The 20,539-nt window shown below is 35.3% G+C and overlaps 1 protein-coding gene across 1 annotated transcript; it reads left to right on the forward strand.

The window, feature by feature from the left end:
• The first annotated feature begins 11,038 nt into the window (after positions 1 to 11,038).
• Positions 11,039 to 20,296, forward strand: ODAM (odontogenic, ameloblast associated). Its single transcript, NM_001097551.1, has 11 exons — positions 11,039 to 11,108; positions 11,198 to 11,239; positions 12,056 to 12,103; positions 12,652 to 12,885; positions 13,745 to 13,792; positions 15,896 to 16,000; positions 16,978 to 17,025; positions 17,799 to 17,870; positions 18,277 to 18,435; positions 18,691 to 18,749; positions 19,922 to 20,296. Exons 1-10 carry the CDS (start codon positions 11,058 to 11,060, stop codon positions 18,718 to 18,720), a joined length of 837 nt encoding a protein of 278 aa, NP_001091020.1. The 5' UTR covers positions 11,039 to 11,057; the 3' UTR covers positions 18,721 to 18,749; positions 19,922 to 20,296.
• Positions 20,297 to 20,539: the final 243 nt, after the last annotated feature.

Here is a 20,539-nt window from a genome sequence, read left to right on the forward strand (position 1 = left end):
TCTGAATCTAGGTCATTTCTCCAAAGTCCCTGTGAAGTGTACAGCCAGGAACTTCATTCCATCATCATCCAACATAAACGGATTCTTATAGTCCCTTACAGACATATTTTTACAAGGAAATATTAAAGTGTCTTCAAAAAGTTTTTTTGGATAGAAATTTTACTGTTTATTCGAGCTTTCAGTGATTTTTCTGGACTTAGAATTTGTGTGAAAGCCCCTAACAAAAGCAAATTGCTTGTTTCAGCAACAAGAAAACCCAATGAATATACTTCGTTGGGGCACATAATTAACATAACTACTCAGTAAATCTTACCTTCCAGAGAAATCAGGATGAGTAATTACTAAAGAAAGAGTGCCCAGGTAGTTCTGCTGTGCTTGCAAACCAAACAGACCATGCGACCTCAAAAGGATTTCCCACAAAACTTTTCATTGACATTTTTAAGAGAGTCATTTCAACCCAACCTAACACTTATTCAAAGTCCAGGCTTAGACAGATAACTCAACCTCAGACATTCTGCAAATTATTGCACAATGTTTATTCATTGACTATTTTAGTCTCATTTATAGAGATTAGTTGCCAATTTCGTTAATCTTTCTAAGTAATACTTTATTATTCATTCATACCGTCAGGGCTAGAACTTATTTTGTAACTTTTTAAATTAATTTTTCTCAAAGACAATATTTTTTTTTCATCTTTATCTGGTAAATGACCTCATTTCTTATTATATTTTCCACAATAATGTAAAGTACGTGTCATAGCGGAAAGGAACATTTTAATAATAAATATCATTATCCTATATCACAAAATAATAAATGATCAAAATATCGAAAATATAGAAAATAATAATGTCTTAAATTCTCATGTGTGGATGTCATACAGGATAGAAAAGGAGACAAATACATTTGTATAAATGTAGATTCATACCTATCAGACCCATGCCAAAACACTATTCAATTAACCTAAGTGATTTTTATAAGGGACGCCTACTGGCTCAGTTAAGCAACACACTCGATTCCAGTTCAGATCATGATCTCATGGATCATGGTCAGGTGCTATGCTCAGCAAGGAATCTGGATTCTCCCTCTCTTTCTCTCTCTCTCTCCCTCTCTCCCCCTGCCCCTCTCTGTCTCTCTCTCTCTCTCTCTCTCTCAAAATAAATAAATAAATCTTTGAAAAAAATAAACTAAGTGTTCTTTTAAAATGTGCACATATATGAAAACACAAAACACCAATGGTTATGGAATAGGTGTTTAACAAATTATGTGTTTCACTATAGTATGGTTATTAAGAAGATGATTTTGGACTCATACAGACTCCAGTTCAGATCCTGCCCCCTGGAACTCCTTAATCACATACTCTTGGGAAGATTTCTGAATCTCAGTGATTCCTATATTAGCCACCTATAAAATGAGAATATCAATATCTAAAACTCAAGGTTGTGGAAGAATTAAACCAATTGAACTGATTTATATATATAAAATAGTATACCACCCGGCATAATCTACATGTTAGCAAGCAATATTTTTGTTCTAATTACATCATCATTCAGAAACAGAAGGTGAATGTGATGCTTTATAGAAGTGATAAGTAAATGCATATTTGGTATACCATCTATGTATGAAAAAATAGAGAAAGCAAGAGCAAGAAGCTATGGAAGGTAATAGCACATACATTTAGAAATTTGATGATGGGCAGCCCGGGTGGCTCAGTGGTTTAGCACTGCCTTCAGCCCAAGGCCTGATCCTGGAGTCCCGGGATCAAGTCCCACTTCGGGCTCCCTGCATGGAGCCTGCTTCTTCCTCTGCCTGTGTCTCTGCCTCTCTCTCTCTCTGTGTCTCTCATGAATAAATAAATAAAATATTTTTTTAGAAAAAGAAATTTGATGAGGCATCCAATATAGTCATGAATTTAATTTCAGAAATAAAGTAGAACTCTTTGTAAGTAATATTGCCATTTATCAGAAATCACATGCAATTCTTATTTGACAAAAATAGATTGGTAATTTATAAATGTTTCTGACTGCATAATCTAAAACATCCATTAAGCAGATACTTTATGAAGACACAATATTGATATTTCCACAGAGTGTCTAAACTTCTGGAAGCAGTCTTGATGAGGAACATTACCTATGGCACTGATTTCCTAGCTCTTGGCTTCTGCTGTTTTAAGTGATTGTTTTTGCAGATGGAAAATCTTGGAAAAGAAATAGAGAAAATTAAACTTCCTTCATTGAAATGTGACCAGAACAATAAGCACTGTTCTTAGGCGACCTTCATGGTTGATAAACTCAGCTGAGGGCACTTAAACTGTAGATTGGAACAATAATCCTGGACATACTTCCTCATATCAGTATGAGTTTCTTAAGAATTTTGAAAACACAGAAGTAAAATGTCTGGCTTAGTATCTGTCTTAGAAAACTCCCAAATGACCTAAGGCAAGCCTCTGAAAATCCAAAAATTGGGAGATATTAACGATAACAGAAAATATGTCAGGGATTATATTATTCAAGACATATGAGGAATCTTCAGTTAATAATGAGAAGGAAATTTTAAGCAAGAAAATCATGATGTTTGTTTAAGATATCTCAAAAGCACATGGGAAAAAATTATCTAGTATCTTCATTCCATAGAGAATGGTATAGTGAAATTATTACCTTTGGGAAAAGACCTGGATTCAAATCAGAGTTTTATCACTAAATAACTAAGTCACATTGGGCAAATTAGTTAACGTCTCTGAGTCTCAGTTTCCTTGTAAGTAAGATGATAATGAAAATACTTTCCAGATTCTTATGAGGATCAATTGAAAAAAATGTATTTAGAAAACAGCTGAGAACCTGGTATAAGGCACTAAACATATGTCTGTTTCACATATCTCTAAACACCTACATCCTCAGCATAAATTGACAGTTGTGTGAGATACACCATGTAAAATACTTCTGACCAGGGCAACAAAACCATATTATTTGGGTAGTTCAAGCAAATAATCCATTATATCCATTATGTGAAGGCATTAGTTTGCTGAAGTTGGCTTTTATTGTATCTTGAGATTCGATCCTTAATATTAGGGATTTTAAAAGTCATTGTCAAACAATTGGAAACTTGAAATGGGCCCTGGTGGAAATTAGGAGATACAACAAAAAAGAGGTTTTCTGTTTGTTTGTTTGTTTGTTTGTTTGTTTTTTCTTGCTTGCTTGCTTGTTGTCAGAGATCCAGTTTACCGGCACATCACTGACTAAGAGAAAGAATGAATTCGAGGGCAACAGGAGTTGGTAAAAGGAAGTGAATTTTCCTTAATAAAACGTTGAAATTCGTATTTTGGAAAATTTTTCAAGAATATTTTTAATTGACAGACGAATTGGTTGATAATGTATATCTTAGTTTTGGTTCAGGGGCCTACCTTTTTACCAAGGTGCTCTGTGGAGCTTCTATTTCTCATATGACACTTGCTTTTCACTCTTATTCTTCTGCACTAAGTGCCATTCAATTTCCCATGCTTGTCTTTGTAAGAAAAGGTATTTCTGTATTATGCTTCATTCTTTCATACATGTAACAAATATATATTCTGTGTCAATCTTGTGCCATGCTGGGCATGAAGCCTACTTTTAAAAGAAGTCTTTTTGGAAATTAAATTTCCACAGCTCTGGTTTATCTTATTTCCTAACTTTGTATTCCACAAATGTGTGCAGTGCTAAACTTCTGGTGTATGCATTGCAAAACTGCCAGGTGCTTCTTGCCCTAGTGAGATCTCTGTTTCTGTTTGCTTCTCTCTCTCTCTCTTTCTCTCTCCCTCTTTCTCTCTCCCTGAAGCTTGATTAGAAATGCTTTGCCATGAGGTGGGGGGGGGGGGCAATTTTTATAAAGCATTATAAAAAAGAATAGCCAGCAATAATTTCCCATCACAGATTCTATATGTAGGACCTTGGAGTTTTCCTATTTAACAATTTTATGCCCATTATATCAGAGAATATTGGTTCTTATTCAATATATATCTAATTACTAAAATACATGAGAGTAATAAGTTTAATGAAAAGTTTAGTTTTGTATATGAGACCATGGCCAAAAGCACAGAAACAATAACGTTCACAATTCAACACATGGTAAATGAGAGTAGCACACTAGAGTCTACTTCTCAAAAGTAATCTATTCTTTATAGTGATTCAGAATTGGCTAATGTGATGAGAAATTATTAACACTCAATGAACTACGATCAAATCTTTAGAACATGTCACTAAAAGGTAATATTTATATGATGAGAAACTTGGTAACTGTCTCAGGCTGAGATCCCCAGGAAGCAGACTGAAGTGGGGATTAACAGGCAGGAAATGTATTAAGGGCCCTTGGAATTAACATCTATGGAATGGAAGAGAAGGAAGTAAAATCAGGTTAAAGAAGAAATCAGCTGTTATATAGTCAACAAAGGCTTTAGTCAATCCCAGGGGGGATTCTGGAGCTGGGATGACCAATGGCCCAGTCTTCAGTGTATTAGTTAGATGGTGTTTGTTGGCCAGGGAAGGAAGAAGCCTTTGAGGGAGGCAAGTGAGGCAAATCCTGAAGAGGCTGACCACTGTGAGCACTCCCAGCAGCTAGGGCAGTAAGTCCTTCACTCCTAAATAGGGCTCTGGTTGGGGTATCACAGCACCCATGACAGAGACTAATACAGAATTCTGAAAAAAGAAGAGTTAGATTTTTTTTCCATCAATAATTCCAAAGGACAGGGTAAGGTGAGTATGAGTGACCAACTGGCCAACACCAGTAATTCAGACAGAATTTTTCCCAGAATTTTCCTGTGGAGCAGAATGACAGAATAGTATCTCACAGCAATTTTATCTACAAGTCTTCAATTCTGAGTTTTTTATGTGGAATGAATCCAGCATACAGTTCCCATATATGGTGTTATTTTTCACAAACTTTATATTGATTGTTTTCCTGCTTCTGATCCTTCTACCAATTTAGCTCCCATTTCTTTCCTTAACTCTTCAGTTAGACTTGACACTGAGTCTTATTTTCCAAGCAACAAATATCAGTTCTCCTTTTACTGTTCAAATAGCAAGCAGGAAAAAAAAAAAAGAGTATAAACATTTCTAAAATTGCTAGGGTGTGGATTAAGACATTACAAATAGAGAAACACATAATTACAAATGACCACTGCTTCCCACCAAACTCTTCATGTAAGTTTACCAGAAATGAGGTAACAGATTCTATTATAGGAAAGTATTTAAATCAAGTCAGAGGTATATTTTTTGTTTGGAATATGAAAGACACTGTATTAGTAATTTTTGTATTGTAATATGCCTATGCAACAGAACGAGTTTCCAAAAGAAGAGTAATTTATTAAACAATATGTCACATTGACAAACACTTCAATGACTTTCAATATCTATCAGTGCTATAAGTAACATTTAATCTCACTCTGTAAAAGTGTATTTTGGACTTTCTAAATCATAGGAATTCCCATGCAATTGTTTGACAAATACTTGAGTATTTATTATGCGCCTGGCACTATTCTAGGCAATGGGATAAAATAGTAAAAAAAAAAAAAAAAAAAAAGATTCTGTTTCAATGCAGTTATATCATAGTAATGGAAGGCAAAAAATAAAAACAAGTAATTATGGATACTACTAAAAGGAATAAATAACCAAATCAGTAAACAAATAAAGTTAACACATTAGACGCAGGCTTTGCAAAGAATTTAAGTGAGATGATATGATAGAGGTGACTTCTCTAGGTTGGGTAGTCTGGAAACATCCTTCTGTGGAGTGACTCCTACATTGAATGACAAGAAGGCTTTGGCTCCTCAGTGATCATAGAGAGAGCATTCCAGACATGGATAACATGCAAAGGCCTCAAGGCAGGAATACATTTAACATGTTCAAAAATCAGAAAGAAAACTAGCATGGATTGGAGCTTGGGGAACAAGGACAGAAATGAGAAGCAGTGAAGTGAGAAAACAAAGCAAGGGGCAGATCACTGTGAACTTTGTTTTTTTTTTTTTTTTTTTTTTTTGATCACTGTGAACTTTGTAAACTGGAGTAGGTGGAAGAAAAAGAAAATAAATGGAGTGGAAAACAAAAGAAGAAAAGAGTAAACAGATGGAAGAAGTCAAGGAGAAGGGAGGAGGAAAAAAAGAAAGGAAGACAAGACAGCAAACTTTTTGGAGCCATAAAATACTACCTTTATTGGATGCCTGGGTGGTTCAGTGGATGAGCATCTGCCATTGGGTCAGGGTGTGATCCCAGGGTCCTGGGATCGAGTCCCACATCAGGCTCCCCACCAGGAGCCTGCTCTCCTTATGCCTGTGTCTCTGTCTCTCTCTGTGTCTCTCATGAATAAATAAAATGTTTTTAAAATATGCTATTGTCAGAAAGCATAAAATCTGGTTAAGGAGATAAACTCTTCATGTAACAAAAAGACAACCAACAGAATTCTGAGAAAGAATTAAATCAGACTGGGCTGGGGTACTACTGCCCTTGACTGGGACCTTCACAAGAAGTCCCATGACCACAGCATGGCCTTGGCTAGATGTCATGAAAGACATGAGAGGGGAGAAAGGGGGAGAAAGGCAGAAATAATGGAAAGACATTAATCTCAAATCAAGTTATGGGCCACACTCTATGGAATCACAGGCAGTTCACAGTTTTTCAGCCCAACTTTAATTGTGTCTGGCCTCTCAACTACTCTGAAAGTCATGGGTCTTTACCTTATTTTTCTTATTATCTCTATTCCTGAACAAGTTACTCCTGGAAATTATACTTTATTTATTTATTTTTAAAGATTTACTTAGAGAGAGAGAGTATGAGTGGCAAGAGTTGACAGAGGGAGCAAGAGAATCACAAGTAGATGCCACACTGAATGTGGAGCCCAACGTGGGGTTTCATTTCACGACTCTGACATCACATTCTGAGCTGAAACCAAGAGTCAGAAGCTAACTGACCAAGTCACCCAGGAGCCCCCTGGAAATTATACTTTATAGTCATAATTCACATGCGTGTACCTACAAATCTGAAATATAATAAAGCTAGACTCATAAAATCAAGCAAGAGCCATGAAGCTAGAATGTTTTGTCATAGTGGACATGTGATGATTAATATTCAGCAACGTACACTGTTAAACAGAAGGGGCATTTTAGTAAAGTCTCACAGAAGTTAAAAGTAAACACTCTGTGATAGAAAAGATAGTGATTGACAGCTTGCTTATCCTCCATATTTATTGCACAAATTAATAATAAAGAAATTGTTAGAGTCACCTATCGCCTTGATTGAGCTGACATTCACTATTCAACTCTGGAAATATATGAAAATACTTTCATTTCTTATCATTTTATTTTTTTTTATTTTTTTTTCATTTCTTATCATTTTAATCTGTTAATTATCTTTGGAATTGTGCTGTCTCTCTTCTGTCTGGTTAGGCAGCTTGGTGCTTTGGAAAGACTACTTGACTAATAATCAAAAGACCTGCACACTAGCCACAATTCTGGTACTTTTTTGACAGTGGAAGAAAAATTAGTAATTTCCATGAAGCAGAAATCAAGTCTGTTTTATTAAGTTCTCAAAACCCATTAAGGACATGGATACAGAAGTTACACAATAAGTATGTGTTGTATGAATAAATGAATGAATGAAATTGCTGAACCTTCTGTACCTCAGCTTTCTCATTGAAACATGGCAATAAGTATACTACATACCTTGACATGTCATTAGAAGTTCCTGAAAAATTAGAACTCATGCAAGAAAATCATTTTTATTATAAGCAGCGCTAAAATTCAAACTCTATTCTCTTGATCTGCAGAATATTGACCTACTTCACAATGGCTCTCTGCAAGCTTCTTAACTGATTTTTCAGGTTAGTTGAAAGGGGTAAAAAGCAGAGATAACCCTTTGAAAGGACTACTATATAACCCATTGTTATTTGTGCTTCATCATCTGTTATTGGAACAGAGCAAAGGTAAGGATCATTTTAATGGTACATAATCCAACAGTCATATGTACTTGGCACTGTTGTGTGTTTTTGTACTTTTATTTGAATAAAGGGTGTCTGGTGTTCTGGTAATCAAACTAAAACAAAGTAATGAAGTCACAGTCACAATATCTGCTTCAGGATTTCCTCCTTGTAAGGTCTCTTAGTTTAAGGTTCCTGTGTCTTAATCCATACAGATTGACATTGCTCTGGATGTGTGTCACCTTTTTCTCCTCTGAATAAAGAAACCTATTTATTTCACAAAAGCCATGGAATAACCTACAAAGTGAATGACATTGAACAAAAAAAACAAAAAAAAAAAAATGAAGAAGTCAACATAGCTGAATGGGAGAAAGAGACACAGACAATATCCACACTTTGACTAGTAAGAATTAGATGAGAGCCCTTGGCTACTTCCCCTCTTGCACAAAAGTAACTTTGCTGCCAATAATAGGAGCTATCAGATAGGAAAGCATAGGTTGTTCATTTCCATCTCAATATACTATATAACTGAAGAGTTTCAGCTGCTTTTCTTTAAAATACTCAAGTAATGGAAAATAAAAACAAAAAGAAAACAATAACAGAAACCTCCTTCCAACTACTTTAGACTTGAGGACTGTAGCTAGGTGAAACTAACGATCCTCAAAATAATGTTTACAGTGACTATATTTTGGCTTTGTAATACAGCTCCTAGCTTCTTCAGCACTTGGCCTTAACAACTTTCTGGCTCAGTAGTGTCTAAGACCCCACACAATGCAACAGAAAATCTCCAAGACTGAGACCTTCATGGTATACTAAATTTAATCTGACATTCAGAGTAGACCAAGTTCATTAATTATAAATACATGCCATCAGGCAATTTAGAGCCACCTTTCTAGTTCATCCATTCAACCAATCTACTGGATTTTCCAGACAACTGGTTACATTAGCCATTCAGCTCTAGTTAAAATCTGCAATAACATCTGAGGCAGTCTAACTATTTGGCTAAATTAAAAAGAAACTTTCATAAATCTTGGGAAAGTTCCTTTCTAACAGATATAAAATCCTGATTGTGGCTATGCTGCTTTAGTAAAGAAAGGGGTCTTATTATGTTTACTATTCCTTTTCCTTGTTGCTCTTTCTTTTTTGGTTATGCAACAAATAGCATATTCATTTTAATAATAAGCCTTGCAAATTCAAGAAGTTTCTCATCCTACTAAGAATGACAAATTTATTGAAAGGCAATAATGTTTTCCTGCATGAATAGCTGCCATTAGTTGCTCAAGATTAAATTAGCCAAAGAATTCTTTCAATGGAAATTAACTGATAATATATGGCACCACTTATGATCTTGGACTATCTACTAGAATGGGGTCAGTACTAACAGCAAAGAAAAACAAGACAAATGCCACACATACTATGAAGAAAATTTAACAATGAAGTACACATCATAACAGCTATATTTTGAATGCTAAAATCATATTTAGCAAAAGACACTTTTTAAACACAAAATATTCACCACTCCTTTTTAAAATGTAGGCCATCATGCTTTTTATTCATTATTTATTATTTGTTAAATTATTTATTCCAACCAACATGATCATATGGGACACATATGCTATAGATACATAGAAATTTAGCATTTTTTAAGGATTCTATTCCATAGGTAGACAAACATATACTGATATTTTCAAGGTTGAACTTAAATAAAATTAGTTCATATTTACTCAGTCCAACACTGACAAATCAAAGAATCTTAACTTCCCTGAACTAGGTTTTGAAATTTTGTCTTTAAAAAAAAAGATTTATTTATTTATTCATGAGAGACACAGAGAGAGAGAGACAGGGACAGAGACATAGGCAGAGGGAGAAGCAGGCTCCTCTCAGGGAACCCATGTAGGACTCATTCGATCTCAGATCCCAGGATCACTCCCTGAGCCAAAGGCAGGCGCTAAACCACCATTAGTCCTTGAATAAAAGCTTAAAAGTTACTCTATTACTGTATTCATTTTAAGGACAATAAAAGGAGCAGAATTAAATTATTCTAGAGGATTTAGTCATAACTGAAGCAAAAGCCAGGAATGATCACAGGGAAACATTTCTCAGAGGATAATGTAATGATATTACTAAAAGTGTGGGAATCCCTATACCACCTAGATGATTAGGAAAGGGGTTATTAGCTAAGTCATTGTCTGAAACCCACTGAATCACTGGTCCCTTTGAAAAATGATTGGTCATTCTTTTTTAAAGATGGGTTTTTAAATTTAAGAGAAGCTTCAAGCAGCAGAGCTGAAAGATTAAAAGAACGCAGATCTTGCATGGGTCTAGATTTCTCTACTTAGGCAAAGGATTGAGGTAAGATATCGAAATCTTTGTTTTCATAGTTTTAAGAACCCAAATCAGTCAACTCTGCAGGATAATCCACCAAGGTCACCCTAAATGCTTATATAGATTGATAATATGAATTAGGATAGGCGTTTTTACATCTGGAGGACAAAAGATAATATGTTTCCACAGGTTGCACTATTTATCAATATTACAGTTTCATTTTATAATCTCTTTACCTGAGTTAGAAAAATATTGACTCAGTTGCTCAGTTTAAATATATTTTATGTTATTAGACTTTTAAATGAACTTTTATCTGTTATTGGACTGCTATTGTCAGATCTTTATTGTAGTATTTTTACTACTACATTAAATACACATTAAAACTGTTTTCATAATAAAGACCTATTTCACTGACTGTAGTCATGGGCCTCCCATGATCAGAAGAACCCATTTCCTTAGCTATAGAACAGCACAAGGGATGAGGCCATCTTGTTCATTAACTTATTTAACTATATCACATACCACCAAATGAATCATTTGGTCAAGCTAAAAGGACAAACAAATAATTCTGGTTTTTATAAACAGCTGCTCTGAGAAAAAGAATAGGTTCTGTTACAGATATTTATAAATCTGCCTTTTTAATTTTAAATCCTAATATATAAGTATTTACTATAGAATTCACTCAACTACTCTTCTGACTGAACAATACCAACGAATTATTGTTACCATGATTTTTACATAGAGGGTCTATTTAAAGCTCAATTTCACAACTTATTTTCTAGATATTTCATCTGAAAATGAAAACCATAATTCTTCTTGGGCTACTAGGAGCCACAATGTCAGCCCCAGTAAGTGATTTCATGGTACAACTAAAATCATCGTGTGAAACCTTTAACAAATCCTCTTTGACCATCTCATTTTTTTAATTATTTTTTAGCTTATCCCACAGCGCCTTATGTCTGCAAGCAACAGCAATGAGGTTAGTTTCAATACCTACAACAATCTCTCCATTTTGTTTTTGTTTTTTAAGGGAACCCAGTGCAGAAGAGACAAAAACACTTATTCGCTAGCTCTCTCTCTCTCAAATAAATAAATCTTAAAACCTGGGAAGGGGGGCCTGAGTGGTTCAGTTCGTTAAGCAAGGCAAGCATCCAACTCTTGATTTCAGCTCAGGTCACAATCTCAGGGTCATGAGATAAAGCCTCACCTCAGACTCCACTCTCAGTGGGGCGTCTGCTTGAGATTCTCTCTTCCCTTCTCTCTCTCCCTCCCCTCATGCCAGCACTCTCTCTCTCTCCCTCTAAAATAAATAAATAAATCTTTAAAAAAAAAAAAAAAAAAAAACCTTTGTTAATTTATCCTGCATTCCTATCCACTAGCTCTTACATCCAAATGCATTTCCAGTGCTCATGTTTATTTGGTATACCAGGTTATTTCTGGAATACTATTTTGCTCCCCATGTGACTGTAAACTCTTTAAAGGCCGAGACAGTGTCTCGTATATCTTTTTATTCTAAGAGCACCCAATATAGGTGTATAGAGGTGTTTAACAGCTTAAAAATTACTGACTAAACCACTGGAATGGGCTGAAGTTGTGCAATCTCAGACCCAACAGGGGAGAGGTAGTTAAATTCCAATCTCTAATCACTGTAATTTATACAAGCCTAGTGAGAAAATACCCCTAGCAGGAAACTGATGGATCAGCCCTGGCTTGTTCTATATTTGTAGTAAACTTTGTTCTTAATAGTTTTAGCATGTGTAACCATCTTGTTTTCATATCATCTTTCCTTTTCCAGTTACTTCTGAATCTTAATAATGCTCAACTTCAGCCACTACCATTTCAGGTACCTTGATAATTATTTTAAGAATATCTGTCAACTGCTTACTTCTTACAGTACTTTGTAGAGAACAAAATGTTTCCTGATTTCATTTCTGAAATTTCCATTTTTAAGGTTATAGATTTATCCCATATATTCTAATGACCATTTGTTTGAAAACAAAAGTAAACGCTGTAATCTGATTAACATTTATTTATTGAAAACTTGCTAAGTGCCAGGCACAAATTCTCACAACTGTGAGACAGTTAAATGAACTATTTATACAAAGTCATACTCAGCTGTTAAAAAATATATATATTTAAAACCAGTCTGGCAACTGCAGAAAGCACACTCGTTATCCACTTGATTCTGCCCCATATTTTTTATGACCACTGGGAATTTAGCATTGTTCGTGCTATTTGCACAGCTCATATGCGCTAAGATGCTGTCCTTTTTTATAAGGCAGCAATGGGATTACAGAAATTATTTCATTTTGGATTTTTCTTCCTCAGGACTGATTTTAAATTCTTTTTGAAATGAAAGATAAATGCTTCCTTTCTGTTATGTCCTTCCAGGGCCCATTTAACTCATGGATTCCTCCTTTCTCTGGGATTCTACAACAGCAGCAGCAAGCTCAAATTCCAGGGCTCTCGCAATTCTCTTTATCAGCTCTTGATCGGTTTGCTGGACTGTTCCCAAACCAAACACCTTTCCCAGGACGGGTTAGTTTTGCCCAAGGAACCCAGGTGGGACAGCAGGACCCCTCACAGCCTCAAACACCACCACAGACCCAGCAGAGCCCTAATCATGTAAGTTGGGCCTCTCCCATCCTGTTGTTCTGGGGAGAATTAACACATGTTGGATGTGAAAATGAGTAGGAATCAGTTTTGAAATAAGACAACAGTTAATGAGAAAATTTATTCTCATAATTTGTTCTACCATCACTGAAAGTACTTTATCTTTTCTGATTTCTACATGAAAAGTACCATTTAAATCAGCTATTCTATTGTAGCCACAAATCAAAAGTGTTAAAAATATGTCTTAGAAAAGATAATTAGGGAAATTTAATCTTTAAAGAAGAAACAATTTACATTAATGATATACATATAATAGATAACCTTCGTTGTCATAAAAGTCTTTAATAAAAATTATAAATGTGTATGGCTAGGTGTAAGAAAAAGCTCTGGAATTTTATGTTAAAAGGTCAAATATAACTGGGGTGTCTGGGTGTCTCAGCCAGTTAGGCATCCAACTCTTGATTTCAGCTTAGGTTGATCTTAGGGTCGTGAGGTCCATGTGTGGAACTCTGTGCTGAGGGTGTAGCCAGCTAAGATACTCTCTCCCTGGGGATCCCTGGGTGGCTCAGCGGTTTGGCACCTGCCTTCAGCCCAGGGCATCATTCTGGAGTCCCGGGATCCAGTCCCATATCAGGGTCCCTGCATGGAGCCTGATTCTCCCTTTGCCTGTGTCTCTGCCTCTCTCTCTCTCTCTCTCTCTCTCTCTCTCCCTCTCCCTCTCCCTCTCTCTCTGTCTCTCATGAATAAATAAATAAAATCTTAAAAAAAAAAAAAAAAAAGGATATTCTCTCCCTCTCCATGTGCTTGGGCACTCTCATTCTCTCTCTCAAAAAACAAAGTCAAGTATAATTTTTTATGCCTTTTTTGGCAGGTTATGCCCTATGTGTTCTCCTTCAAAATGCCTCAAGAACAAGCACAGGTAAATGAATAGAATACTATCACTCCTACAGAAAAGATGGCTATATATACTATCTAATGCTTTCTTTTATATTTGAGAATATGTATACTATCCAATGCTTTCTTTTATATTTTATCTCTGACTCCTATAGCACAGCTATGAAAACTATTATCATAATTATATCATAATCATAATTATCACTGTCTAAAACTGCTATTGCGAGGCTGGCATCACTTTGTTAATGTTAGGCTCACTTAATAACTCCTGAAGAAAGGACAGCTAAGGAGAGTCCCCAGAACCCCTGAGTTTCTGAAGCATGACTGCATTGGGAATTAAGAGCTCACTAAGCTGTAAGTCATGGTCCCTTTGCATGACATTTGTACTGGCATTTGGAAACTCAAGAGAAATACCATGAGCTGACTTTGCCCCACCCTACATTTCTTTCAAAGGGAGATGCATTAAACTGATAAAATATGATGGAGGTATGAAACACTTGCCACATTATTTGGTAGTTAGAGCATTCTGCTCAAAACATTTCCAGGTTCTTTTACATTTTCAATTTAATTTCATATTACAATCAAATGGTGGTGATTTCCATTAAATAAGAGACCTGAAAAAATGAATTCCAACTAGTGTGATCATGAGAGTAAAATGGAAAACCCTCTCAAGATTAGTTTCACTTAATTGACTTTATAATAGACTAGGTTCAAAGAAATAGGGACATGGATAAATTATTCACCAGCAGAGTACTGATCATTTCATAAAAGATTACACCACTTGGTTCTCATGTAATCATAATTATGTATTTTTGTTCCATGCTCATTATAAAATAAAAGTTACTCCTAGACATTACGTCATTCTATGCCAGAGCATTTAGAGAGGTAGGTATATGGTAAGTGGGATTACTTCATTTTAAGGATCAAGGAATTAAATCTAAATGAGATTAAATTCCCAATCCTGATGCAAGTAAATAGCTGAGTTGGAATATAATTCTTCATCCTTCCTTTAACCACTAAACCAATGGCTCTCCACCCTGGCTTTGCATTAGAATCTCTGGTGTAATTTTGAAAATTACAAATGCCTAGACCCTACCCACACCTAATGAATCAGACCTGATGAGTAGGTCACAAATATGATTATCTACTAAAATGCTGAAAAGGCAATTTTAGTTCTTAGCCAGAAGTAAAAACCACTGCATAAAATGTACTTCTCAAACCATAGTTGCTTTTTTAACTCTTATGTTTAATATAGTCTCTTAATTATGCAAGGAAACAAAACGTACTAAACTCTATGTATGTACTAAGATCCTCATTTTCTATAAACACATATGTATGTTTAGACACACAGGCATAAATGGAAGCCAATACATGATAATATGGGTGGTAAAGTTGCAGGTGATTTCTTTTGTTCCTTGTCCATTTCTGGATTTTCCAAATACTCTAAAAATGCTATGGATTATCTTAATAAAATGGAGATTATTAAAATCAACAAATTATTGAGGATTCACTCATTATCAAAGAACTTTTTTTTAAAGATTTTATTTATTTATTCATGAAAGACACAGAGAGAGAGAGGGAGAGACACAGGCAGAGGGAGAAGCAGGCTCCAAGCAGGGAGCCTGATGTGGGACTTGATCCCGGGACTCCAGGATCACACCCTGGCTCAAAGGCAGGTGCTAAACTGCTGAGCCACCCAGGGATCCCCTTATAGAACTTTTAATACCATTCCTATAGAATACTGATTCTCAAAAAATATAGGGAAAAATGTCCAGTAAGTCAGACATGACTTCTTAGGTATTCACAAAGTAAACTATACGTAAAGTTTGTATATAAAGTACACAATTTGTGTACAAAGTCCAAGGTGCCCTTTCTTAAAAGCATATTATTTTACTACTTCTTTAATGTGTTTGACCAAGCAACCTTGAAACAAAGTCCAGTGTCATGTGCAATATGAGTTATTTCTTAAGTTTGACAAGGACAGCTTCATGAATTATTTTGTTTTAGATACAAATCTTTGTTACTAGATATAAAGCAATTTTAAAATAATACTGACATGAGAAGATATTTTTTAAAGGTCTATGCTGATCTAAAGGAAGCTCTCATCTACTTTTCTGTTTACAAATAGATGCTTCAGTACTATCCAGTCTACATGCTCCTACCCTGGGAGCAATCTCAACAAACAGCCCCACAGTCACCTCCACAAACAGGACAGCAGCAATTTGAGGAGCAGGTACTACTGTTTGATTTTAGTCTGAGAATAGAGGACATATGGTAAATGTTCAAAGAGACTATATGAGTATATTTACAGCAAAAGCTCATCAGCCTGAACTGATGGTCACAAAAAGATATAGTGTGTTCTGCTCACATATCACTAATTTGGAAAGACTTGAAGGCTGGATTTTAAAAGAATGAAGTCAGTGAGTGGACTTCAGCAAAATCAGAGACCAAAAGATGAATCATCTTGGAAAAATTCTAACTTTTAAAAAGCTATCAGCATCCTTCTTGTTCTATTTACATATGGTTATCATTAAGAAAAAATTGTTCCCATGGTGGAAGGCACCCATGATCACTAGATACAATTAGATAACCTTAATACTGAATTTTGTGGAATTCTAGAATTCTAATATAATTTCCGGTGTGGCCCATACATAACTAGATTTCATTTAGTTAGAATGGAAAAAAATTGAATAGTTTATCACCACTCTAAAACCAAATTAGAGAAAACTGACAATTATGCTTCAAGTGACTGGTAGTAGTAATTCTAATTAATTTGTATTAATTTAAAGACAAAAGGAGAATTTTATTTATTTTTTATTTTTTATTTTATTTATTTATTCATGAGAGACACAGGGAGAGAGAGAGAGAGAGAGAGGCAGAGACAGAAGCAGAGGGAGAAGCAGGCTCCATGCAGGGAGCCCAGCGTGAGACTCGATCCCGTGTCTCCAGGATCATGCCCTGGGCTGCAGGCAGCACTAAACTGCTGAACCACCTGGGCTGCCCGAAAAGGAAAATTTTAACCTAGAAATCATATGGTATTAAAAGGATGCTTGGTAATTTAACAATAACCTTTACCACCTAGAACATATGAACTTTAAAAAAGGATTTAATATAATATAAAAATATATATAATTTTAAGTAATAATTTATTATAGACTTATGACAAAAATCATCACAGCAAATCTAACATATTTTCCAAAAACCTGACAGATGCCATTCTATACTCAGTTTGGATATGTTCCAGTACAAGTAGAACCTGTAAGTAATGCACACTTTTCATTTAAAAAACAACTAACTTTTGAAACAACTTGCTGTATAACGTGTTAAATCTATCAGTGCCCTTCAGACAAAAACCATCAGGAACACATCTATAGTTGAACAAAATTGGATTTATCTACTCATTGCAATGAGGGAGAACCCACGTGGGGAGCTGTGGGGTGTCTCAGTAGGATGGTGACTGGCTGTTCAAAGGGCCTGGGCTTCTGTCAGGGATTTTGGGGAGAGTTCAAGGAGTAATGGTTCACTCCAAATCGAGTATTCTCAAGAAGTCATGGAAAATTGTATGGTTGGTAATTAAACAATTCTTACCTAGAACATAAGAACAGAGGGAGGCAAAGACTCCCTGATTGGTAACGAAAGGAGGGTTACTCAGATTATCCAGGATATGAGGATGGCTGCTATTTTTTTGGCTTGCATAGTGACCTTGCTTTAGACAAGATCACAAAGTGGGTTTTTTTGTCGCACTTCATCACGTGCAGACATGACTCTGTCTGATGTTGATATTCTGTAGGATTGTTAATGTTTGACAGAACTCCAGGGCCTAGCAGAGAATGTCCAGTAAACTCCCAACAGCACAAGCAGAGTTGTGTGTCTTATGTCAGGAGCTCCTTTTTCTCAAATCTAAATGATTATTTTTGTTTTTAAGAAACTAAAATTGAAGAAGTTGGGAATAGTGTGACTGCCTTAGATGCAAAACCCACAGATTTTATAGATGAAAAACTTAGACTTTTTTCAACTTTCCAATGTTACAGGTTATGCCAGGAGGACAGCAGCAATTAGCCCTAGATCCCGTCCTAGGCACAGCTCCTGAAACTGTTGTAATGGTAAGATCCCGTACCTCACTGTGCTGGCTATCAGAGATCAGCAACTGGCAGCCTACAGGTTCCTGCACTATTGTTCATCTTAACAGACTTTATTATTGTTTTTCCATCAACAATTATTACTCCTTCCACCTATAATCTCTTATCGGTCAAGATTCAATTTACTCAGTTCATCAATTATTCACTACTTTATATCAGATACATTCCCAGGAATTAAGAGACATCCACATTTGATGATATATATTTATAGTCATTCTATGACAGATTATAATCTAAAAGATTAATAAATCATTTACTTCCTAAATCAATGTTTTGCCTTGCATCTCAATCCTGTTGCTTTATAGTCTTCCTAATTTTGATCTTGTATTTGAACCTGTAACCACTTTGTGTTCTTTCTGACTCTCCATAGCCAGCAGGAGTGATACCATACTTACGAAAAGAAGTGATAAACTTTAAGCATGCCAATGGAGGAATTTTTGTTCCTTCAACCTCACAAACACCCAGCACTACAAATTATTTTGCTCCTGCTATTGACCCAACTATTACCCCAGAGTTGATGGAAAAGAAGGTAATCAGAGATTTGTTTTATGTAAGAAATTGTTATCTAATAAAAAAAGAACTTGTTATCTAATAGAAAATATAAAGTTACTGCTTAATTTATAAGATTCAGTCATAGAAATAGTGAGAGTTAATGATATAGTAAAATAAATGGTCTTTACCTTGAATAGGGAGGTCAATAATTGATTATTAAGAATCAATTAATTAGAATGTAATTTAACTTTGATTTAATAAGAGCTTCTTATGAATGTCCTTTTCTCACTAGGCCAAGACTGATTACTTAAAGGAACCGTAAGACACTGTCTTAATCATTCAGAGTTTTTGGTAAGTATCTGCCAAAAGGCATGCACTATGTTACAGGACACATCCTAAATTAAAAGAGAAAAAAAACAACTGTCAGGGGAACTATTGAAGAGGTCTTACCAAAATGAAACCACAATAACAAAAATTAGTGATTATATAGTTCTACAAAGCTAATAAGAATTGTGGGACTTTAGTAATTCTTTTTAAAGATTGGTTGATTGATTGATTGATTGATTGATTTGAGGGGGGAAAGGGGGCATAGGAAGAGAATCTCAGGCAGACTCCACACTGAGCCCAGATCCCTATGCAGGGCTCATTGTCATGACCCTAAGATCATGACCTGAGACAAAATCAGAAGTCTAACAGACTGAGCCACCCAGACACCCCAGGACTTTAGCAATTTTTTAAAAAATAAAAATAAATTTCTTAGAATCACGTGTGCCTATGCAATAAATTTGGTATAAACTCTGAAAACACAAATAGTAAATATACTAGGTCCGTGTAAAACACATTCTACAAACACAATGTAGAGCCAATTCTCCTAAATCATCACTTTACCTTGCAAACTAGAAGTTGTCACAATGCCAGTATATCTGTATTAGACTGGAATGAAATAAAGTCTCAAAGCGATAAGAAAAATTGCACAATCACATGGCAATTGAAAATTCCATGACTCTCATATCAAACACAACGTTAATTAACTACCTGTCTTAATGGGCTGGTTGGCTGTGAGGCGCATGGGTATTTGATAGAAGGGGAGGCTAGGATAGCACCAAGAAGTAGAAAATATGCACTAAGAAGCAAATAATTTGGCCTGAAGGGAAAAGTAAAAGGTAAGAGTGTTTTGAAATATCCTTGTTGCTGCCTATGAGTCTTTGTTGATTCCTTCTTCTATGAAAAATGAACCTCAGCATTCTTCAGTTAAAAAAAAAAAGTCTATAAAAGTACAGAGTGAATAGATTATCACCTCTTTGGAAAAGTCTCTCTTCTGTGACATTTTGTACAATACAAGTCAATTCAAGTTATTTAATCAGAAATACTAGGATTTCTGTATAGTGTGACCTTCATTCTATGTGACAACAGTGCCAGAAGTAAAGTTTTCTAGTTTTTATTAAGCATTTTGGAAAATATCTAGGAAGTGTTCCAGAAAACAGTCTAATGGCATTAAAATGCACTCTTATCTTATTTTTCAGAGAAAAAGTTATGGCAGTGCCTCGGATATCATTTTAGGCCATTTGATTCCTCGATGCTAACATCAGTTCTTTGAAATATACAAAATACTCTTCTCTTGAAATTCTTTTTACTTATAGTTTTACACTCTTTAAGGAAATCATAGAAAATAATACAATCATATAAGTCTTGTCTTTATAAAATTATGCTTCATTTCAAATATCCTATCATTGTATAATCTAGAAAATAACAATGAGAATAAAGCTAATAAAGATGGATCAACTAGATCATTGTATTTGTAATGTATTAAAGATAGCTCTGGAAAATGAGAATAAAGATACGTTGTTGTTGGATTTACGAGTGTGGTGATTGTGACTAATGAACTAAAGTATGTACCTTTGACATACCATCTTATTATTACCCCAGGGCCCATTCAGCTAGACTCCTGATGCACTTCTCCTTAGAATCAAAATTATCTGGTGGCAGATATCACGAAGTGCATGCTCCCAGTGAGACACAGCTAATAGAGAGATGGCTATTCTCACCGAAAAAATAGATCCCTAATATGTACGCTGGTTTGAGGAAGCATCATTCTGTACAGAATAGGGCACAGATTTCAGATTCCATCAGATCTCATTTTC

This window comes from Canis lupus, chromosome 13, assembly GCF_011100685.1.
Source record: "Canis lupus familiaris isolate Mischka breed German Shepherd chromosome 13, alternate assembly UU_Cfam_GSD_1.0, whole genome shotgun sequence".
NCBI lineage: Eukaryota > Metazoa > Chordata > Mammalia > Carnivora > Canidae > Canis > Canis lupus.